We start from the raw sequence: 13,888 nt of genomic DNA, 5'->3' as shown, positions 1-13,888 counted from the left end.
CCAAAACTAATAATATGATAGGTCAATCCTAAATCACCAAAAACTAGAAAATCTAAAAATCTCATGGATAATCCTAAAGATACACCATCAGTCGTTGAATGCTCACAGTATTGTACTACAACATGTACAAATAATCTCAGACACACTTCCAACATTTTTGTGTATGGATTATCATGCCACCAAAACCTTTGTTTGTTGCATATCCTCAATTGCAATCTTGGATCTAGAAGGGATTTCTACTTACCTTACATTAAATCATATTTCGATTACCTTATGTTGATTGACTATGACGAGACCTTCACCCCAATGGCCAGAAATTCATCCATCAATGCAATGATTACTATTGCAGCATAGAAGGGTTGAAGGATTCATCGAAAGAACATGAAGATAGCCTTCCTCAGTGTGTGGTTGAGGAAGATATTTACATTGAGCAGCCAAAGGGTTTTGAGGTGCATAGGATGGATTCCCATTTGTGTAGAATGAAGAGAGCATTGTATGGACTCAAGCAGGCTCCCATGGCATGGTATGCTAGGATTGACAACTACTTCCAGAGCATTAGCTTCACCAAGAGTGGGGCAGACCCAAACCTTTATTACATTCAGGTCAAGGGTGAGACCCTTATTTTGGTTTTGTATGTGGATGACTTATTTCTCACAGGTTGTGATAAGCTCATAGCATAATGCAAGATGGATCTAGTAGCAGAGTTCGACATGATGAACTTAGGGTTTATGCATTATTTTCTAGGCTTGGAGATGTGGCAGAAGGACAGAGAGATCTTCCTCATGTAGGGAAAGTACACAATTGAGATCATAAATCGATTTAGGATGATGGACTGCAGACCCATGTCTATGTTACTAGTGTAATGTCCCCAACCACTTAGGAATCTTATGATGTAGTCCGTTGGCCTTACATGGTTCTCGAAGGGTAAAGCAAGGAAAAATTTAATAAAGGGACTTAATTTGCCTCAGGAAGCATTACAGAAATTTAAGGGGTGAAAAGTGGACATTTCATAGGTAACTAAAAAGTCACTTTAACTTTATAAAGTGAAAATATTATAAAGTGAGTTAATGAAAGCTAAAAGGGTAAAATGGCAACAGAAGTGGCCATAAGTTTATAATGGAGAAAAGTGAGGAGACTTTCCTCATTCATTCGTATGTGCTTTTGACTCTTGAGAAAGAGCTCTTGGAGAGAGTTTTGGAGAAGAAGCTTAGGGTTTGAGACTAGACACTCTAACGGGTTCAAGGAGTGGAATCAATCAGATTTCACCATCGGAGTTCAAAGGAGAAGATGATTTGTAGTGAATATTGAGGTATTGAGATTTTATCAGTTGATATTATTCACTGATACTGTGTTTTCTATTTAACCTCTCTTACAGGTGGCAGCCATAGCCAAATCTGACTAGTGGTCTCAATGGGGAGAAACCCATCAAGAAAAATTTAGTTTCTAGGTCTCTTCCCAATGGGTCGAATAGCAACGGAACCAGTCTCTGCTCCTAAGATTGGTCGAGTTCCCTTGTGAAGAGAAGGTCGTACCACCATACATTAATCTTGGACGTATTTTGCTGCAAAGAGGGTTCAAGCTTCCTTAAATAAGAAAACGAGATTACTGTTGCATCTACTGTGTGGGACACATATCGGAGAGGGTTGTATTTTGAATGTGAAGGGCAGTATATTTATTGAGGGACTGAACGTGTTTGTTGCTTGGGCCTATCTTCAGTCATAAACATGTTGCGTTTATTGTTTGATAGACGTGAAGACTGTGTCTACTTCTCCCTGTGTGTGTATATCAGTTGTACTGGCTTTTGTGATATATTGGGAGTCGTTCTAGGCTTGAAGAATCTGTATTACTCTTGCTGGACAGGACTTAGACTTGCATCATCTGCATTGAGGGTTTATTGAGTAGAAGGGCCACAAGCTTTTTATTATTTGACTGATATATGATTGGGAGGTAAGTGCTGCTCCCTGATATTATTTGTTGGATGCCTGGAGTATATATCAATGGCACATTGATATGCATTGTCTCTGCTGGGAGGCATTCTATTTGCTGGTGTAACTGCTCACTTCCTCAAAGCCCATTCGAACTGCTAGATTAAACCAGGTTCTTCTGTGTACTCAGAATGGCATGAAATCTATACCTATTTAGTTTATCACTGTGTATCACACTTGGATGGTAGAAATTAAAAGTTCAACTACAACAAAGTATTCTTTGGGTGTTTGACAAAGATACTGCACATAAAACAACACATCAAACCCAGAAACTCAGTGGCATTTTGGATATTCTCTAGTTGGGAATTTTACAAATAGTGACCGACTAGAAGAAGATTAATGCTTCCAGATCAGAGGCAGTGGACCCTACATTGTATAGATAGACAATTGACTCTCTCATGTACTTGGTCAATACCAGACCAGACATATGATTTACAGTCAATACACTCAGTCAGTTCATGGTAGAGCTAAAGTGATTCATTGGGTGGCAGCAAAGCATGCATTGAGATACCTTCAAGGCACAGTTGATCATGGACCTTGATATACTCAGATCGATGGAGTGAAGCTAGAGGTGTACACCAATGCTGATTGGGCACGCAGTACAGCTGACATAAAGAACACTTATGGTTGTTGTTTCAGCTTGGGATCAAGAGCAATTTTTTGGTTCAGCAGGAAGCAGAAGTCATTTGCACTGAGTTCTGCTGAGGCCAAGTACACGACTGGCAACATGGTAGCTTGTGAGGCAATCTGGCTTCGAAAACTCCTCTTGCGGCTTTTTAATCAACAGATGGATGCGACTTTGATTCACTATGACAATCAGAGTTGTATCAAGCTCTCGGAGAATCCGGTGATTGATGACAAGTTAAAACACATTCAAATCAGGTACCACTTCACTTGATACTGTGTGCATAAACTTTAAAGGGACAGTAAAGATACAATATGTACCAATGGATAAGTAGGTAGCAGACATTCTAACCAAGGCTTTGATGAAGGGAAAATTTGTATTCTTCAGAGAGAAGCTAAAGGTGGTGTAGAACACCTTCCTCACTAATAGGGAATGTTGAAAATGTAGCTTGGAAGGAGATTCCGCATTGGTCAAGTGCCATGACATGCAGTGAATCACCAAAATTCTCTCACAGCACAATTAATTAAATATTTTCTAAGTTTGGAGCTTAGCCATAGAATCAATAATTTCATTTTTTATTTTATTGGCCACTTATTACAAAGTTAAGAGGCCAAAGATTATATCATGACCATTAATCTCAAATGTGGAGATGAAATCTCAGCCCTCCATCACTTTGGTGATTACGTCAGAAAATTATAAAAGAAGGAAATAGGTTGGTGGAAAGTTTAGTTCGATTTAACACAAGAGCTGGGCATTTAGCAAAAACAGGGAGTCAAAGTTACAGCAAAGTGTGATCAGCACAGAGGCAAATTTCAGGGCAATGAGTAGGCTTGAGGAGGCCTAATTATCCAGACCACATAGGTTGATTTATAGAAGTAGAAATAGACCGATTTGACAGGGTTGAGTTGGGAAAATCGATTGGATTGAAGGGGGGCAAGTTGTTGGGCCATACATGCCAATACACAGTGAGTCGTACAGATCGATTTGGCTGGGAAGGGCAGGCCAAATTCCACTCCACCATAAAGTTACTTTGTTGGGTCAAAGGGCTGAAAATATCTGGGTAAATTGCTGCTGTAAATTCCTGAGAAAATGTTTACTATAATCAATTTTCGGTAGTTGAATAAAGAGCCCAAGTTTGTTGGTTTTCCCCAAATCGGGGTTTCCAGGGTAAAAACCATGTCAAATATTTTTATTTGCCTAGTTTACTGTTTGTTTATTTCTGCTGTGCATACTAAGTTAGAAACCCAGAGTATTTGTTATAAATTTCAGATCTGAGGAAAATAATTTTATTTCTATTCTGAGAAATTTTATTGAACATTAAATCTGATCTAGGTTCAAGAAAACTAACAAGAACTACAATAATCATTTTGGGCATCCCTTTTTGTAGATTGGAAACCTAGAATTGACCATAAACTCCTTGGGAATAACCCTGCTAGAAACATCAAATTAAGCTCCAGTTTCCTATTTTATCTTTTACATTCAGTACAAGATTTTATTAATATTTATTTAGTTCAACGTCCTAAAAATACCAGTAGTCTGTGGTTTTATCATTTACGAATTTTGGAGGAGACAACACTCCTTTCTACTGTATCAGTCTTTATGTAATGACTTTTATCCCTGGCAAAATTGACATCAGTAACCAAAGCTTCACCTTTTCTCAATGAATTATTTGCAATATATATATAATATATATAGGAAGAGGTGGAGAGATGGATAGACATCCATACTTTGTGTGAAAAAAACGGCAGAGTCCCAAGGACTGAATGAGGAATTTGTAACCTTGTAAGACAAGCTTCAATCCATGATGACTGCATCAAACAGAAAAACCAACATTAGATAGCATAAAACATGGATTAACAAAATATATGCAAAGGCATGTAGAAATGTACCTGAACATGGGTACGAAACAATATTGCAAAGCTACCCCACATAGCTAAATTGGCTTTCACAAGCATCTGAATCTCGGTTGCAATGAACATTGCTTCTCCAATAGGGCTTGGTAATATCTCAATGCGAATAGGCTCCCCAGGTGGCTGCACTCAGTGAAATATCAATCAAGAAAAAGAACTTTTGAAACACATCACACGCTGCAATTATTTCAGTTATATAATGATTTGTACAAACTAAAACAGAAAAGCATGAAATAAATGCATCCTACCTTCATGGGCACAAGATCTAAGGCCTCTGTTAAACCCCTTTTCCTGTTATCAGGAATATTTCTTAGGACCAGAGATGCAACCTTCACAATATTACTCGAGGAACGATAATTTCTAGTAAGCTGCAAGATGCCACATGATAAGTAAAAGAAACTCATTGTCATCATAAGTTATAATCTACCTCAAAATTTTAGTTGTGCAACTACTCACTTTCCAGATGAAAATTTCCATATGGACTAAAACTTATTAGGCAATCACCCACAAACAAACACAATCTAACCTAATTGTCAGTCCAACCATGTTACGAACAAGACTAACAATTTCACATTCACCAAGAAGAATCATCTTTCTGTGAAATTGAATTAGTCTTGTTAAGATTAAAAAAAGTAACCAAGTTTTTTGAATAACTACTTGACAAAAAGAAAATTGAAACAAAATTATAATAATGTCCAAGGGTGAATGAATGTTGTATGAATACCTCCCTAGTTAAGAGGGAGTGTTGAAGGAATGTAACTAGATTCGGTCTTCATAAATGTACTTTTGATATTTCTATTTATTCAAGAAAAGAAATATTATTTTTATAATATATGTCAATGAGTTTCTTGCTCATTGAAATAGGTCAAGCACATGATTAAGTGCTATAGGTAAGTCAAATAGTCAAAAGAAAATGTTGAAAACCTTAAAGACATGTTATACTATGCATATAATTGTATTAGAGTCAAACGGAATACCTCCAAGCAAAGTCAAAGTCTTCAAGCAGCAAAATGGTAAAGAAATAAACAAGTCGGCCTCAAGTCTACATGTTGGCCTCAAGTCAGCTCAAAAGAGGGAGAGAGACTCCTATATAGGGAGCCATTAGACCTCCTCAATGTAGAAGTGAATCATCTCTGAAATCTGTGAGATGGACGACGAGAGAAGGATAACAAAAGTATAGTCCAAGGGTCTCTAAGTGCAGCGAAGAAGAAAGGAAAGAAGACCAAAGTTCTGGACTGTTTCTAGGGCTAGAAACAGTCACAGGTGTGAAGAAAAAGGAGGACTGTATGCAAGTATAACAGCAGTAACATTTCAGTCAAGTATCCATCTTTGTTTGGGCTAGATCTTAGGCCTACAAGGCCTCTCACTCAAGCGAAGGAGTCCCTCCCTCAAGCGCAGATAAAAGGAGTCTAAACTACAAGCTAATCTATCACACGTGCGAGTATTTAGAGCTGCTGTACAGTCATAACAGTTTGCATATATATCTCAAGAAGTATTTCGTTGGAGCAAGAAAAGGGTGTCTCCATAACCAAAGGACATCACCAAGAATTAAATAAGGAACGTCTCATCTAGATGCTCACATAAGCAAGGTCTATCACTAGTTGCTGAAGGAAGTAGGAGGACGAAGTGTCGGGGAACGAAGTGCCGGAAGGAGGAGGACGAAGTGTCGGGAAAACAAAGTGTTGAAAGAAGAAAGGACTTGACTTGTGCTTGGAGGATATTCTTAGGGTCTAGGATTTGGCATTGATCAATAAGAAGCTTCAATAAGAGAAACTTACTCAAAGGTTTTCCTCTCAAGAGAAGAGAGGTTTTGGCCCTAGCAGAGGGCCAACATCTTGTGTTCTTGTTGTTATGTTTTTGGTAGCAGTTTGATGAAGTACACACACATGCATTAATAAGAAGAAGAAGATTAAGCTAACAAGAAAAGTAAAGACTCCACAAATTGTTATGAAGACAAGAAGAATCACACTACATAGAATTGCCCTAGATTCTTCAACAAAGACAACATATGATCAAAGTATGCTCATGAATATCTCTATTATATCGCACCTAGTGCATTGTCCAATACATGTAATATATAGAGATCAAAACAAAAACACATAACCAAGGAGGCTCTAAATGGCCTCTACAACAAAACATCACTAGTCACTACTCCTAGGAAAGCCAACATCATCTGGCTCAGACTTTGAATCAGAGTCAGACGGGGAAACCCATAGCTCCCCCTCTTCATCAAGATCTCCAACTGCAACTATAGAAGTAGTAGCACTAGCAGGCGCAACAGTGTCATGCTGAGATAAACGAGCTACGCACCTATGTCATGGCTAAGTAGAGGAAGTGCCTGCAGCTAGAGGACTTGGGGCTGGTACAAGTGGATTTGCATTTAACTGAAAAATCCGTATTGCCTCCATCTCTAAATCCAAATCAACATCAATATCCTCATGAGGGTCAAACTCTGCTAGTTGACTCTCCACTACCCAATCTGAGGATGGATCAATATCTTTCAACACAATGGGATCTGTATTAGGTCTTCTGTTCAGCGATTGGTTGCGTCTTAGCCGGAGGTTGTATTCGACGTAGAATAGATCATTTAACCATTTTCATTTTAAACAATTTCTCTTCTTCGTGTGAATCCTCTCAAAGACAGAACAAGCTCACACCCAGAAGCACTGCAAGTTTGACTCAAAATACGGATTGCAAACTTTTGTAATTTAGGACAATGGCTACCAAAAGGCGTCCCACCATTATGCTGCAAAAAACATAGTTTTGTAATGAGTTAGTTCAACAAATTATATCCAACTTTCAAATTATAAACAATTTAACAAAATAAGAATTTGAAAATTGAAATTGTTTACCTAGTTCATTTGCTTCCCTTGCAATCCTTGCTAGGTTCTTGCCAAAGGTACCAGTGGCTCTAAAGAAAGAAGTGATTTGTCAGTGTATCTGTAAAAGGCACAAATCACTTGCCAACAGCACAAATCACTTGCCAAATGAAAATATTAATGAGCAAACACGCCATTTTTTTCCCGCACTGAGCTTAGCGAGTCCTAGAAACAAGACACATGTCCCAAAATCGCAACACGCTTTTGAAAATCGTGACACGACCTCGGATTCGACGTGTCGGAAATGGACACGACGTGTCATATAATTTGGACATGAATCCGGACCGAATCGTGTCGAATTCGCTGGATTCAGGATTCGTAGGGGGTTTAGGACGAATCCGGTGACTTAGATTTGTAGTCATCAAAAGAAAATCAGATGAGGAAAGTGGCCATGATGAAAGCCAAGAAACATTATTCATGGCATTCACAAATGAAGATAACTCAGGGCTAGAAGGAAATGTAGATGAATTGTTAATAAGTGCCATTGAAGAAAATGAGAAATTACGGAATAAAATCATTTCTCTCAAGGTAGAAAACGAGGAAACAAGAAGAAGAGAAGATCTGTTGGAAACAAAGCTAAAAGAAAAAGAAGAGACTTGCGAAGAACATGAAGCCGAAATAGTATCTCTGAGGAAGAAATTGGAGCAATTCAAAGGGGTTGGAAAAGCTCTCAAATACTTGAGACTATCCTAAAAAGTCAAAAACCTCAACACGACAAGTTTGTAATAGGCTTTAAAGGAGAATCATCAAGCACTAAGAACAGTGTGAAAAGCTATGACGATGCACTTTCCAGCAACCCAAAAGAAAAAGTGTCATCAAAGGCGCATCCCACATCCAAAGAATGAAGAGAAAATAACACCAAAGAAGAATGTGGATTCGAATCATGGATATTACAGCAAATACAAACCAGTATTCCATCAAAGGCCCATCTCAAATCCAAAGAATGAAGCAGGAGTAATTCCAAGGAAGGAAATTGACTCAAACCATGGCTACTACAACAGGTACAAAACTATCTTTCTTGGACATTGTTTTCACTGTAAAAACTTCGGTCATCAAGCCAGACCAATGTTGCACGAAGCGGAAGCGCGCGGAGCGCGGAAGCGTCATTTTCCAAAAATCTAGGAAGCGAAGCGTCCGCGGAAGCGTCTGCTATATATATATATTTTTTTATATTTTTTTGCATTTATACTCAAACCAAACATCCCAAATACCAAATTAATTGTAGAAGACATGAAAACATGCATATTTTTGCATAAATCAAGATAGATATGGCATCCATGATTCCATTGTAGTTATTAGTATGTACAACAATCATCTATATTCTAGCTATTACAAACATATATCAAATTTTTAAGCATATTATAAAACATAAAACATTTAAGCATATTATAAAACATAAAACATAGAGCATATTATGATTTATCTAGCAAGTGAGCAACTGTCAACATTTGTCATGTCCAAAATTCAAATAATAATGTTTACAAAATATGTCACTTGGTCACCGCCAAGCCAAAAAGGTTCAAAATTCAAATTCACAAGTCTACAAGTCTAATGAGTAATCTATGACAAAAAGAAGTAGATTGTGAATATATCTACTAATCTCTCCTCCTTCCACCACGAATAGAACGTGATGGCGGGCCTCCACGTGGTGGCAATGAAGAAGATGGTCCCTGTGTAAGTCGTGGCACTGGAACTGATGAAGAAGAACCCCCTGCCGTTGGTGTTGAACCATGGAACCTAGAAACCAAGGGACCAGATGGGGGTGGGGGTGGTGGCATATCAACACCCGTGTCATCATCCTAGAATCGCTCAAAAAATTCATGCAAAAAAAAACACTAGTTAACAAAAAAATTAAAAACATGAATTAGAGAAATGCTTTATAAGGGAAAATTGGAAAATTCATACCACAATGGACATACCTGGATAAGAGAATCCTCAGAGAATCCTCTAATTGCTCTAGTCGCAACACTCCATCCTCCAAATTGGGCTCCTCTGGATTCTTGTCCCAAGTCAACAAGTCTTTATTAGACTTTGCATCTTCACAGTAATGGGACAACAATCGCAAGTTGTAATGAACATAAACCAAGCTCTCTGCCCGGTCTAAATTCAACCTGTTCCTTTTAACACTGTGGATGAAAGAATAAGAGCTCCAACACCTCTCTGCAGAAGAAGTGTTTACCACCTGTGATAGCACCCGCAATGCCAAACTCTGTAGAAGTGGAGTAGGCCCTCCATGCATGTTCCACCACTCAAGAGCAGAAAAATGCTCTCGATCTTGAATTGCATGCATGCTCCCAAATGGACCAGTGTTGCTCGTATAGTTGCTTACCTGTCTCCGTACCAATGCAGCCTCCTCATTATCAGGGATTAATCTACTCAATGCAGCCATATATTTTTCGTGAACCTCTTTATCTTGGTGTGGTTTTTTCCTGACTCCCCCCCCAGGTGCTGGTTTTGAAAGCCATGATGGATGATAGTATTTAGGTGTCAAAACATATGCTAATGCATGCAATGGAACATTTAGCATATCCCATCGTTTTTCCACCTCTTCACGAATATAATTGTACAAGGTGGTATCTCTAGGCTCAACAATGTCTTTAATCTGCCCCAACATGCTATCCATTTGCTCATACACCTCCCCAATTACTGGTCGATCTGAATCTGCAAACTTGATCATGTAATAAATTGGTTTGGTGAATTGCAAAACATATTTAACCTGTGACCAAAAGTAACTGTCAAGAACAGTGTCCTTGACTTCATTAGCACCATCTGTGTCAGTGTTAATTTCATCCCATGTTTCAGCACACACCAGATTAGTTAAAGCTTGTCTCACCCTCACTAGCCGCCTAAAGGTGAGGTAATAACTAGCAAATCTTGTCTTTGCAATTTTAAGCAATTGCAACTTGGAGTAAGTGCCATAGAAGTAGTTTACCCTTGTATGCCCTGTGATGAATTTAATGAGCTGCTTCCCTTTCCTGTAAACCTCAGCAATCCACCCACAATCTTTGTGTTTCACAATATCATGCATCAAAGGGTTCAATGTGTGAACCAGGCACCCAGACCAAAAGATGTGTGGATGAGTACGCTCAATAATTTTTCCTGCTAACTTACAATTTGCTGCATTATCTGTGATCACTTGAACCACATTATTCGGACCAACATCTTTGATTGATTTCAATAGGAGATCTGCAATGTTTGGTGCAGTTGCACTGATGGAGGAGGAGTCATGAGATGCAATAAATACTGCACCACTAGAAGAAACACCAAGAACATTTATCAAATGTTGGTTTCTAATATTTGTCCACCCATCTGATACAATGGATACCCCAGAATCCACCCACTCATGTGTAAAACGTGTCAAAGCTCTTTGAACCTTAGCTTTTTCTCTTTCTAATAACACTGTTCTAGCTTTCTCATAGTTGGGGGCCTTGTATCCTTTTGGGGCTTCATTGATGGCCTTTACCATTTCATGCCAATAGGGAGAGCGAAGCACATTGAATGGTACACCGCAAGCACAAAGAAAACGGACTATCTTTCCATCCACATCATCCCTCCCAGCAACATTAAGGAAATCCCCTATTGTTTTTCTACCTCCAGAGGTTGCAAAAGTACCATGAGGAGATGGGCAACTACCAAATTTAGAGGTTGCACTTGATTCAGAATGAGTTTTTTGTTTCTTGTTTTTTCGTTGTGCAGCCATCTCTATTTTGATGTATTTTTGTCTTTGTTCACTTGAAATGTTTGGGCAAATGGTTACCCCCACAGAACCCTTTTTTTCATCACTGTCTAGCACCCCACAAAGATGCCTCCTCAGACGGGTATATGAACCCGTATATGGTTTTCCTCCATGACAACCATGAGGGCACATCCATTTGTAAGATCCACCACCCTTTCCCCCTTCAAGTTTGGTCACATAGTTCCACAAGGGATTTGATGTACCTTTCCCATCTTGTGCTTCAGTGTCCTCTTCAAGTTCATCCCCTTCCTCTTCAAACCCTTCCTCCTCATCATACATTGGGTCACTACTATTAGGACCAAGTTCATCCCCTTCCTCTTCCCCTCTATTCCTCACCCTTGCCATCATTAAAACCAAGAGTGGAATGATACATAGAAGCCAAAAGAACACCATCTTGGAATATGGATATAGGTGGTGGACAACCTGTAAATAAAGGAGCAAGTAGAAACAATGGGAAAGAGTAGGAGAGGGAGGAGAAAAATACAATTTTTTTTTCAAAAAAACAAGGGAGTTTGGGGTTTGAACTTACCTCTTTAGCTCTTGTAGATGAAGTCCTCCAAGCTCTTGCTCCAAGCTCCTCCTCCTTCTCCTAGCTCCTCCTTCTTCACTCCTCCAAGCTCTCCTCTCTTCTCCTCTCCTTTCCTCTCTTCTCTTCTCCTCTCCTCTCTTCTCTTCTCCAAATCTCATAAACTCAAAGTGAGAAAATGAGAAGAGAATGGGGGCTTTATTCTTTTCTAAAGTCACCCTAAACTCACCCTAAACTCACCCTAACCCACCCCCTCATGCTAGTTAAGTTAAATTTTAAAAGAAATTAAAAAAAAAATACGTTTAATTCGCTGCCTCCGCGGGTTGCGTGCGGGTTGCGCCTGGGTGGCGTGCGGGTGGCGTGCGCTTCCGGGCAGGTTGCGTGGCGCCACCCCTTGCCCGAATCGCCTCCCGAACCGCGATTCCGGGGGGCCGCAACCTCAAATGGCAGGAATCGTTTTTTTAACCCGGAATCGCGCCACCTCAAAAACGGAATCGCGCTTCCTGTGGGGATTCCGGATCGATTCCATACGATTCGCGATTCTGCCTTTGGATCCGGGGGGGGCGATTCCTGCAACACTGAGCCAGACATTGCATGGCTCGCAAAAGAGAAACACCAAAGCTGAAGGATCAAATAATCAAACCATATGCCCCCAAAAGGCAGGGACAAATCAAAACCTTCAATTTGTTTGATCCCTTGACCAAATTTGATCTGATTTGCTCATTATGCTACAATAATGGACACTTTGAACAACACTGCCCACTCAAAGGAAGAAAAGCGAGTAGTGAGAAACCCAACATGGATAAATGCGGCCTGGCTCTATATGCTCAAAATAATGAAAATCATTGGTTTGTGGATAGTGGGTGCTCCAGACACATGACAGGGGGCAAAAGGAAGTCTGTCTCATTGAGAAAAAAGGAAGGAAATGTGTCCTTTGGAAATGAATCTGGCAGAATTGTGGGAAAATGAACTATTACTCTTATCAATGGAAAAGGAAAAACTCAAGATGCTCTGCTAGTAGACGAGCTCAAACACAACCTCTTGAGTGTTAGCCAAATCTGTGATCAAGGACATAAGGTTGTCTTCAGCACCAAACACTGTGAAATAAGGAACTCTTTCTCAAGGGAACTTGTGGCAAAAGGGGTTAGAACACCAGCCAACATTTACATTCTAAACAAGATTCAAGAAAATAAATGCTACCTAAGTTAGACAGATGAGAGTTGGTTGTGGCACAAGCAACTTGGACATACAAGCTTCGAAAATCTGATCAATATCAGCAAGATAAGAGTTGTACGAGACATCCCAAGGCTATTCAAACCAAATCAAGGTGTATGTGGTCCATGTCAACATGGAAAGCAAACCAAAACCAACCACAAGACAAAAGGAGCTCTCTACATCAAAGCCCTTGGAGATCATCCATGTTGATTTGTGTGGACCAACTAGAAATCAGGCACTGCAAGGAGAAAGGTACTTTGTGTTATTTGTTGATGACTATACTAGAATGATGTGGATATATTTTATAAAATATAAATCTAAAACTTTCGAGTGTTTTAAGAATCTAAAAGCTCTTGTAGAAAATGAAAAAGACTCAAAAATTAAGTGCATCAGAACAGACAAAGGCGGAGAATTCACATCAAAAGAGTTTAATGAGTTTTCTAATATTCATGGAATTAAACGGGAATTCTCTGCTGCGAGAACACCCCAACAAAATGGGGTAGTTGAAAGAAGAAACAGGACAGTTCAAGAAATGGCAAGAACAATGTTATTAGCAGCAGACTTGCAGCCAAAATTCTGGAGAGAAACAGTCAGGACAACTGTCTATACCTTGAATCGGACTCAATTAAGACCAAATTGTGAAAAAACTCCTTATGAATTATGGAAAGGAAGACCTGCTTCAGTAAAGTACTTTAAGATCTTTGGAAGCAAGTGCTTCATAAAAATCAATGATGGCTCACCAGGAAAGTTTGATTCTCGGGTTGATGAATGGATATTCCTTGGATACTCTACACAGAGCAAAGCCCAAAAGTGCTACAATTTTCAACTAAAGAAAATAGTGGAAAGCATTGATGTAAAGATTGATGAAGACCTTCCAGAAAAAGAAATTGAAGAACATGAAAATGATCTTCTCATTGAAGAAGAAGAACCTAAAGAAGAAGAATAGATCAAGAAGAAGAAGAAGAAGAAGAGAAAAAGAACCACCTCATACCCCTTCAAAGATGAAGTTTCT

General features: G+C 39.3%; 1 protein-coding gene across 8 annotated transcripts in view; it reads right to left on the bottom strand.

Moving 5' to 3' along the window:
* The window catches only part of LOC149185706 (uncharacterized), a 398,327-nt gene that overhangs the window by 207,866 nt on the left and 176,573 nt on the right, over positions 1-13,888 (bottom strand). For all 8 annotated transcript variants that reach the window (XM_089410782.1, XM_089410779.1, XM_089410778.1 and 5 more), the window contains 3 exons: positions 4,769-4,888; positions 4,500-4,643; positions 4,338-4,418 (listed from right to left, as the gene is read on the bottom strand). In XM_089410782.1, the coding sequence (XP_089266908.1) occupies positions 4,338-4,418; positions 4,500-4,643; positions 4,769-4,888 (345 nt within the window). The remainder of the gene's footprint in view (positions 1-4,337; positions 4,419-4,499; positions 4,644-4,768; positions 4,889-13,888) is intronic.

The sequence above is a fragment of the Pinus tabuliformis genome, chromosome 3_1 (assembly GCF_031772625.1).
Source record: "Pinus tabuliformis cultivar Carrire ecotype Pingquan chromosome 3_1, CPIR1, whole genome shotgun sequence".
Classification (NCBI taxonomy): domain Eukaryota; kingdom Viridiplantae; phylum Streptophyta; class Pinopsida; order Pinales; family Pinaceae; genus Pinus; species Pinus tabuliformis.
The sequence above is the reverse complement of the archived record's forward strand: the minus strand, read 5'-3'. Positions and strand labels throughout refer to the sequence as shown.